Source organism: Pogona vitticeps, chromosome 1 (assembly GCF_051106095.1).
Source record: "Pogona vitticeps strain Pit_001003342236 chromosome 1, PviZW2.1, whole genome shotgun sequence".
Taxonomy (NCBI): Eukaryota; Metazoa; Chordata; class Lepidosauria; order Squamata; family Agamidae; genus Pogona; species Pogona vitticeps.
Window position 1 is genome coordinate 32148734 of NC_135783.1, and position 10213 is coordinate 32158946.

General features: G+C 36.6%; 1 protein-coding gene and 1 long non-coding RNA gene across 12 annotated transcripts in view; one reads left to right on the forward strand and one right to left on the reverse strand.

Moving 5' to 3' along the window:
* Positions 1-1023: 1023 nt before the first annotated feature.
* The window catches only part of ESRRG (estrogen related receptor gamma), a 611234-nt gene continuing 602044 nt past the window's right edge, over positions 1024-10213 (reverse strand). For 10 of the 11 annotated variants that reach the window (XM_020805409.3, XM_072990302.2, XM_072990321.2 and 7 more), the window contains one exon: positions 1024-4833. In XM_020805409.3, the coding sequence (XP_020661068.1) occupies positions 4589-4833 (245 nt within the window). In that variant the 3' untranslated portion in view covers positions 1024-4588. Of the gene's footprint in view, positions 4834-5359 lie in introns of those variants that run through there. The other variant, XM_072990328.2, reaches the window with a different exon arrangement.
* The window catches only part of LOC144585787 (uncharacterized), a 13157-nt gene continuing 7785 nt past the window's right edge, over positions 4842-10213 (forward strand). The window contains exons 1-2 of the long non-coding RNA XR_013540341.1: positions 4842-5197; positions 10148-10213. The exon at positions 10148-10213 is cut by the window's right edge and continues 7785 nt beyond it. This is a non-coding gene — a long non-coding RNA (uncharacterized LOC144585787). The remainder of the gene's footprint in view (positions 5198-10147) is intronic.

Below are 10213 nucleotides of genomic sequence, written 5' to 3' on the forward strand. Positions count from 1 at the left end.
TGCTCTTACCTCTCCATAACCATGTTATATTTTTTAAATATTTCCTGCCTACCACTTCTACGGGTTTCTCTTGCTGAGAGTGCAAATGGCATGCGTTCTTAGAATTCATAATTTCATTGAAGGCACGTCTTACTTAGAACAGAACATCCCACTACTAACAGCTAACCTGACAGCTGGTCTTAACAGTGGGATGAGGGACAAATGCCAGGTGAAGGTGGATACCATTTGTCTTTTGGAACCTTTGCCTAACACCAGCTCTTTAGAGGATGACTACCACCGAAGGTGAAAAATATATTTAAGAAATACAATGCCATGATGCTCTCCCGATAGGTGGAAAAGAATAGTAGTTGTGTGATGGCCCCAGATGCACCTGATTCTGTAGCTTTTCTGATTCAAGCTTAAATTGTTATTTCCTGGTACGTTTAAATCAAGATTCTGTAGAATTACTATTGATCATCATCATTAACACCGATCTACATTATATCAGTCTTCTAGCTATAAGACTTGCAATTCAGATATCATGTTGAAGGTAAGAGGAAAAAACCCTTGTAGTTTTTATAAGCAGAACTAAATTAGCAAAAACCCATTCATGTTTTAAGGAATGGAATGGATTCAGCTGTTGAAGAAGAAAGCAAATAGCCAGTTGTAGATGGCAATAATATGATTTTAAAATCGCGGGGAACTTTTCTTTCATGATGCTGCCAGAGAGGCAATGATTTTCGGTAATGCGGCTTGATGTAAAGATGTTTTAGGATTAAAGAAGTGCTTGTCAGAATGAATTCTAATGTGCTAAGAGACAGTCTGCATATTTAAGAGTGCACAAAATGACTATACCACACTGAAATTCATTTTGACAAGTCTTTATATAGCATGTAGCCATGCGGCTACATTAGCTTAAGGGTATAAATCCGTACCAATCTACTCAAGGTGGTGCTTATTGATTTGATTCCTTGATACGGGAAAGAAAAAGAAAAAAAAAGCAAAACAAAACAAAATCCACAACACAAAAAAAATTAAAAGCAATTAAAAGTGGAAGCTTGTTTAATATTGCTCTACCATCATCCTGAAAGGCATAATTTGAGTTACACATCTGAACTGATTGGAGTTACAGAACCATATCTCCTTTTTGCATTTAACAATATATACAATATAAAATAAATACATTTACACAAATGGACATTGGTTGGAGCACACAGTATGATACACATCACAAAAATATACAGTTGATTGCTTTACAGATGAGAAGCCCATCTACAGCTATAGACATGATTTTTTTTTAATTTGTATTTTTACTACTGGTTATTATGCAACTCCTGGATTATAACAAGCAGCTTAATTCAGTTTCCCCCTTCTTTTGTGATCTTTGCACAATAAGACTGCCATAAAGTGTTTTCCTAGGCAGGTAAACAGAGACGCTTAAATAATTAAAATACAATTACCAACACCCATTTTCTCTTCCATAAGAAAAATAGCAGTTTTAATTTTTTATATCTTTTTATGTTAGCATTTAAATGCAAAATAGTGGAATAAATACAACAATCTGGTTTGATTGAAGCAAATGTGTAACTTCCAGGAGTCACACAATCATATTGCTTTAAATAAGAAACAAAATGAAAGAAAACAAGGGAAAAAAAGAGGTCAGGGTACAATCCACTCGAAATGTCTTCTACACATTGAACTGAATGGGAGAGCTAAAAAGACCGGAGAATGTCTCATGCCATACCCTTTCATTTCAATTCCTTGCACAGGAGAAATTCCATGTGGATTTTATACCTCCAAATGAAATTAGTTACACTAAAACATACTTGAAATCTTCCCCAATACTTCACATTAAGTAAGTGGTTGTGAAAATTTCTCTCAGCAAGGTTCAAGATGAATGCTATTCTAGTGCTTGTGCAATGTATCTATGTTTCAGTTTATATTTGTACAGCCACGAGATATTTGTTCATTGCAGCTCTAAAAAAATTACTGAAAACTCAAGTAGAAATTGCACTATGTTCCTTTCACATATTCCACCTTCCTTAGATCTTTGTATGTTTTTTCCCTTTCTGAGTGTGTTGATTGGTTATTGACCCTGAAAACCCAAGTTCAATGTGATACAGCAAAAACAATATTTATATTAGATATTTATATATACATATATAGTGTTGTTAACACTAGGAACTTAAACCCTGCACAAATATTCTGGAAAATAATTATTCTGCACTCTTACATATATAAATAATTTTACAGAATCAGCACCATTTCCCCACCCCACCCCCAGGAGTTGTAAAAGTTTTGTCATTTTTCAAAAGGGATGTGCCAATTTCCAAACTCCTACCACACTGTTAATTTCAAGTTCTTGGCCAACTGAATGAATTGCTAATGATGATTTATCTAGGATCACATGACAGTCACTTCTCTACTGAGAAAAACACAATCTACAAGAGAATCCCATATAGCTAATGAGAGATACACAGTATTTCTAGCACAAGGCTGATGTTAACATCAACCTACTGTATTTTGTTTAAAGCACACAAGTAGCGATAATTTTCAAAACGTGTTTGCATTTAAAAAAAGTTTTTGCAACAACACAGAGCAAGTTAACATCTGAGAGATGACTGGATGAAAGCCGTATTTACAGCATTTAAAAATTAGACTTATCTATAATCTTGAAATAGTCAAAGTTTTATTTCTAAGCTATACATAGGTATTCTATAATAAACTGTTACAGAAATTATTCCTTGTTTTGAAAATATTATGATTTCAGTGTGTATCTGTTCATAATGAGTACTTGGTTGGATTTTACTTTTCAATTTCTTAATTATTACTAGGAAGAACCTTATTACCAGAAGGATTAGAATATACTACTGTAAGTCTCCTGAGGAATTTTACATCCAATATTGTCTCTAATTCTACCCTGTGTCTATAAGCACACACCACAAGAATCCAAACACCACAAGAACAAGACAACAGTCTTTGAATGCAACATAAAGAATTCCAAAAAGCACAGCAAACATGAAACATTGAAAAGCTGAACTACATTTCTTTTGTTTGTTAGGATTACAATTTTAATTACATTTGTGTACATAGAATAAGGTTGTTCACATAGTACAGGGAGCAGCTACTAACACTGGTACATTGGTATAGCATTTGATGGCGGTTATTGTTTACTGGTTATTTAGCGACTGTAGTTTTCTGGGGACATCTAATTGGTTTATACATTAGATTACACCTCGTAACAGTCTTCGAACTGACCAACTTTCACACCCTGACAACACTGGTTGAAAAAGCAATATACTGGTTAGGCTGTTTGCTTGAAAGTGGCAATCTACCCCAATAAATGTTTTATAAATTAATAAATAATGTATAACAAGTGTTAAATTCCTGATTTGGTTGGAAGCTGACTATTTTGATATCTGATCTTACTTTATTGCTAGCTGGGGTGTGGTGAAAGTATTTCAAAGTCTATGGTTTTGTATAGGAAAACTGTAGCTTTAATTAATATCATGTAGCAATCATACCTTGGCCAAACAGAAATACTTGTTAACTCCTTTTCCAACTCCTATTTGACGTGGTATCTGAATATATTAGACTACTCAGATATATTGCAGGTGTAATCTAATCCTTGGTTTCAGTGAACACTTCAGTATAAACTGGAGCTCATGCAAAGAAATGGGATGTCTTGGACCAGACTGGCACAACAACATAAATTGCATCCGTGATAATATGCACCTTCCCTTCAACTATTGCTTGAGTAAGATAAATTCCCATGTTAACAAATGGCTGAAAAGTGGTAAAGCTGGTAGAAAAAAATCTTCTGTTAGTAAGAAGAACTGAAATATTTGTTTTTTTAAAAAAATCTTCCTTCAGGATTCATTTGTCCTTCATTTAATTGTTCATCATTGTTCAAGACAGCACAAAAATGCAGTATTTATTTATTTATTTATCTTTCCTCTTTAGTATTGCATGAATGAATAAAGCTTAAACTATTCCCTGAAAAAGTTACATTGTAGCTAACCTAAGAAATATCTGGAAGACTTGAAAAAACAATTAAGGAATCAGATGGCTGTAACTGATCTAGATGGAAATGCAATGATAAGAAGCAGCCAATGCATCGTCATCGAAGTCATCTAATTAGAGGCTGCTCTTGTGAAACCTAATACTGCATTCAATCAGTTCATCGTGTTGTACTGTACTGCTAGTTACGATGGTTCTCTTTCGATTCCTTTGTCATTGGGGTATTGTGGTTCGTAATAAGTTCACTGGCATCCATATTATGGATTTTCATCCTTTGGCAGGCCTGGCTTCCATCTCTGTTCTATTAGAGACCTCTTCTTAAAATATTCAGCAGCAAAGGGGGAAAAATTACAAAGACAAGAGAAATAAAAACAGTAAAAGAAGAGAGAAATGAAGAAGGAAAACTGCATCGGGAAAGACACAGAATATAAAGAGGTGCTGCTTCTCGGTCTTGCTGCTCAGTATCAGTGCAGTCATGTTATTTTCCTTAATTTCAACGCTAAAGTTTCTTTGTCATGGTTTTCCTGTTTTAGTTTCCCTTTCGTTAAAATTTCAGTGCACTCAACTGGAAGGCATGGGGATACTTTGGTCACACCTTGGCCTCCAGCATTTCCAAAAAAAGTTTGTGCATAGGGACTTTGCCTTCCAGTTTGATGTTGTAGAAATGTTGCACAGCCTTAGTGGAGGTTTGCCTCAGAAGGGGCAGCGTCATCAACATCTTGCCGGCTCTGCGTGGATCTTCCATATGCTGTCCAGCCTCATAATCCTGAAGGGCTTCGTGTAAGACATCTTGAAGTTTCTGAACTGCTTCAACATCTTCTATGTGCATTGAGTCTGCAAAACGAAAGAAAAGACAACATTTTTCACCGCTTATGACAGAAAGCAGGATTACACTGACACGTTTCGACACTGAAACTTTCACTATGGAAAGCAATGGCATGGCAACTATTTACGGATTTGTAGAGATCTATCCACTGTTTTCCTTAAGAGTGTTACACAATTACCTTCTTATAATCGTATTGATCTTCTGGAAAATGTCGACAATTCTGGTGTAATTATAAACATGCAACTGATTCCTATAAATGTGCTTGGCTTTTATAAATTAAAATTGCATTAATATCTTCAAAATTAATTTATCAGATATGCCGAAAGCCCAAGAACTGTGGTGGCCTAAGATTCAAATCTAGAAAGTATTCAGGTAAGATTTTATGAAGTCCTTAATTTAACAGAGTTTTAGAAACAGAAATCAGAAAATATTACTTTAATTCTGCATGTTTGTAGCTTCCCTTCTTCTCAGAACTCAGAGGCAAGCTGGGCATCAGATACTACATAGGTTAGCTTGGGTAGCTTGCCAGACGTCTATGTCACTGCAAGAGTAGATATCCAGTAAGTGGACTAGATGGAACAGATTAAATGATGGCCAGAGCTATTATAAGGCAGCACTTTATTTTCATGCTAGTATACAGTGGCCTTTTGCTGGATCTTCAAAATAAAGATCCACTGAGCTGGCTGGATAGCTCAGTGGTGTAGATATCTGGCTGCACAGCCAGTTGTCAGAAATTCTATTCCCCACGATGCCCAAGCCTGTGTGGCCTTGGGCAAGCTATACTGTCCCAGGGTGCCCTCAAGAAGAAGGGAATGGTAAACTACTTCTGAGTCTTCTCTACCTGGAAAACCCTCAAAAGAGTCATCATAAGTCAGAATTGACTTGACAACACATGATCATTATTGTATGCTGGATCAGATACTGTATATCTATTGGTATACGTATATCTTCAGATGACAAATGCTTTGCCAGGCACGTGTTATGTTTCAGATGAAAGAAGACACATTCTTTCTCCAACATTATTCACAAATCCAATGTTGTGTCCTATAGTACCCAAACAGTAATGTAGAGTTAAGAATACTGTGACCCACTTGAACTTACACTAACCTAAACTTATCTGCCTAGAAACCTATTTTATTTTCTAAAATGTACACCATTACAAATCTAACAAAGAATTCTAAAACATAAACTATTAAGAAGCAAACAAGCCATGATACAGATCTATGGTGAAGTTTTCTCAGTGTTGTTGTTCTTGGGCAGTGGCATTAAACAAGTTTCCAACTGAATTTTACAGAGCAAACAATTCGTCATGTTCATTGTACACAAAGTGACAGATCTAATACTTCTCCCATTTCTGTCTGGTGATGGTGATCACAACTATGCAGAAGAAAATATATAGGCTTCTATATATTTATTAGCTAAGTTGCTACAGAGGCAGGGATTCTCTCTTCTCTACTTCAGCAAGGTCTGATCCAGTAAAGGATTCTGGATTTTAATTAAAAAACCCACAATTCCATACTTAAGTATGATAATGCAATTTGTAATGCCAGCAGTATAGTGTACATATAGGATTAACATAAAGATAGACCATGATCCATAGTTCCATGAACTATTTCACCATATGTTTCTAGCAGGGACGTGGTAGCGCTGCGGGTTAAACCGCAGAAGCCTCTGTGCTGCAAGGTCAGCAGACCAGCAGTAGTAAGATCGAATCCACACAATGGATTGAGCTCCTGTTGCTTGTCCCAGCTCCTGCCAACCTAGCAGTTCGAAAGCATGCAAATGCGAGTAGATAAATAGGTACCACCACAGTGGGAAGATAACGATGTTCCGTGTCTAGTTGTACTGGCCACAGGACAACAGAAACTGTTTTCGGACAAACACTAGCTCTATGGCTTGGAAACAGGGATGAACACTGCCCCCTAGAGTCGGAGATGACTGGACTGAATGTCAAGGGGAACCTTTACCTTCTAACAGGAGTGTTTCTAGCTCCACCACATGGCAGAACCTAGACACTTGCTCTTCCACAATGGGGAGGAAAAAAAGGAAAGGTAAACCCTAGGCTGGAGTGGGTAACCTCAGGTTCCACAACTGAATATGGCCTTCTAGGATCTAAACCTGGTCCCCCTGGAGTTTTCCAAATGTCCTCTTTCAATTTCATTGATTCTGAGGACAGTTTATCCATTATTACATATGGTCCAGTCCTCTAGGGATTCTGCATCCCGAATAATGAGATGCAGTAAGTCCATGCCTATAAACTATGTGGTTACCTTACGCACGTTCTCTAAAAACTTTTAAAATAAATTTAAGAATACCAAAGTAAGGACAAGCTGTGCATTAACATCAGTAGAGAAAATCTCCCCCTTTTTCCTTCCATAAGAGAACTATCTTCTCTTAAAAGCAAGGGCCACTGTGACTTTGTAATATTCTCCTGCAGTAGTACACCCGGTGCAAGCATTATGCTGTTTTTGGCGCAAGGTTAAAATCTAATTGCTCAATCATTTTGGCTTGGATCCTGTTCAGCACCAGCAAAATGTAACCCCCAACATCACAGTAACATGTGATCTCCACTTGTGGAAACAGTGTTAGTGCCCTAAATGAAATCTCCATTACAAAGGGTCAGTTTATGCCTGTGCAAGAATGACCTGGAAGAATTGCACCATCAGTTCAACCCAACAGGATCCAAGCCTTCAAAAATATGTTTCTTGTTGTTTGGCTGGCTGAAATAGTTTTGACTGTATACATGGTTGTTTGTTATCTTGTTTTCATTGCACTTTATGTTTGAGCAGGATGTACATTGCCCTGAAGTTTCCTTTGGGGGTGAATGTGCTGTTGATACATTTTTTAAACAAACAAACAAACAAATAAGCAGAAAATAGGAATAAACTGACAGTTCTCACATTGGAGAGATGTGTGGTCCCTCGTGGCTCTTTACTGAAATCATTGCTATATAAATCTTCTCTAAATGACCTGGAGTTGGACTGAGCAATTAAATGACTATGTTTGCTGAAGTTACTCAAGAAGCTACAATCCCACAAAGACCAGAAAGTCTCCAAAATGATCACTAAACATAATAAACTGAAAAAAAATACAATGAATAAAATTATACCTTATCCAGACTGGATAAGATTAAAGAATTCTCTGTACTGTATTTTTAAAAAGGAAAGAGAATAATAAGAAAAGCTAGTTGATTTGCAAACATTATGTCCACCATTCATCCGCTTGAGAACAGCAACACTCAACAATGTAAATTCAATGGAAGAAGAAAATATATGTAATATGAAATCAGGGCTAGAAAAAAGTTACTTTTTTGGACTACAGCTCCTAGGGGGGCCCAGCCAGTATGGCAAGCAACATGCAGTAACTGTCCAATGCTGGCTGGCAGATTCTGGACCTAGTTGTTTAAGAAAAGAATAAATATACCGTGTTTCCCCGAAAATGAGTCTGAGTCTTATATTAGTTTTTGCTCCAAAAAACACATTAAGGTTTATTTTCAGGGGATGTTTTATGTTTTTTCATGTACAACTATCTACATTTATTCAAATACAGTCATGTCATCTTCTGGCTGCTGCACAATGGTGGAGGGCAAGGTTTCACTCAACTGGGGCTTATTTTTGGGTAGAGTTTATATTATGAGCACCTTGAAAAATCATACTAGGGCTTATTTTCAGGTTAGGTCTTATTTTCAGGGAAACAGGGTACTATATAGACAATACTAAAGGTGGTTCTAAAGAAGCAATATCTGTTCAAGAGCTGAATTCCACAGATAAGAATTTAGGTGTGCACACAAAGACATTTAGAGTGTACTGAACTGCAAGTTATTATGGAACAATGTCAGGGCTAGCTACTATACTAGAAATGCTTCTAGAATATACTTTGCTGAAGTATCTTCACAAATTGTGGATGTCTGAATTATCTAGTACATGAGAAATTTCCCAAGCTCCATTTTTGTTATTATGTGTGTATACAGGCTGTCTCAAATTTCGATTTCTTCATGCCTTTCCTACCACTTAGAACATGGCCATGATCCTAGCCTCCATGACTCTACTGCAATGTGCTACCAGGGATATCTCAAGTAATGGTCCTTCCTCCTATGGTACACCCTCCCCAAAGACATCTGTCCAACACGCTCTTTGTCAGCATATAGACACTAATTTGTTATTTCTCCAAAAGACATTGTCATTTTTACAGCTGGCTCTCCTATTTAGGTTTTCTTGCTGGCTCTTAGAACAATTTAAATATATTAGACATTTAATATTTAAACATGTTGATTTTATTTTCACTGACTTACTTGTTTCATTATGACATGTGTGACTTAAATTACCGTTTCTGTTTTCATATGTATAAAAGGGGCAATGCCAGTTGTGTGGCATATAAACACTATAAACAATCCTCATTGACTTGGGAGAAAGAACCAGTCAACTCAACAGAGCTCACTCATAACTGAGCAGACCATTCTAGATTTGCTCTATGTAAAACTGGGGGGAGGGGGGCAATCTTCAGAGACTAATACATGTGATTACATCAGGGTTAGTTTTATATATTTTATTATTTTTGCATGGGGAGGGGGACACAAATAAACCAAGGACACTAACTTCTATGGGAAGTTCCAAATTGTCCTTCTTCACTCAAGATGAATAGACTATAATTCCCACCATCATACTGCAATAGTCTAGATAGCTTATAGAATCACTGAACAGGTTACTGTTCTGGTGCCTAAAATTCACTTCTCTCTCTCTCTCTCTCTATCTAAACACACGCACACAAGGTCCTGGATACTGACTGCCACTGCAAGGTTAATATGAAATGCATATTTACAACTAGCAATACAGCACAGGACATGTACAACTGAACCCTTTGAAATGTGTTCTCTGGGATGCACTGTTTGATAGTTTAGCTGAGTTGCATGACAGACATTATTTGGGAAGCAACCTGCCTTAGAAAATGAAAAGCAGTACTTGATGTCGAGTTTATACCCACAGTGTTTTCTATCTGTATTTCATTTTCATGAGTACTATACTCAATGATAATAAATAAGGCTGAGTTAAAGGCAGAGTCAATCCATTGAAACTCTCTATGGATATAATAATATATCACATAGGTATACGACTTCACTCTTGGGGAACATCTTGAGATCTCAGGAGACCACAGATATACACACTGATGGAGATTAGATTCCTCCCCACCTAGAAAACATGAATTCTGACAAGCACTAGAACATTTCATAAGATTGAGACATTATCTATTTATGTCACTACATTTATAATCCATATTTATCACAGGAAGCTAAATTAAGTATGCATTTTTCTCTTCCTCTCTCAGTTCCACTCTATCCTCACAAAAATTAAAACGAAACAATGCAACACAATACAAAGCAACAAATAAAAA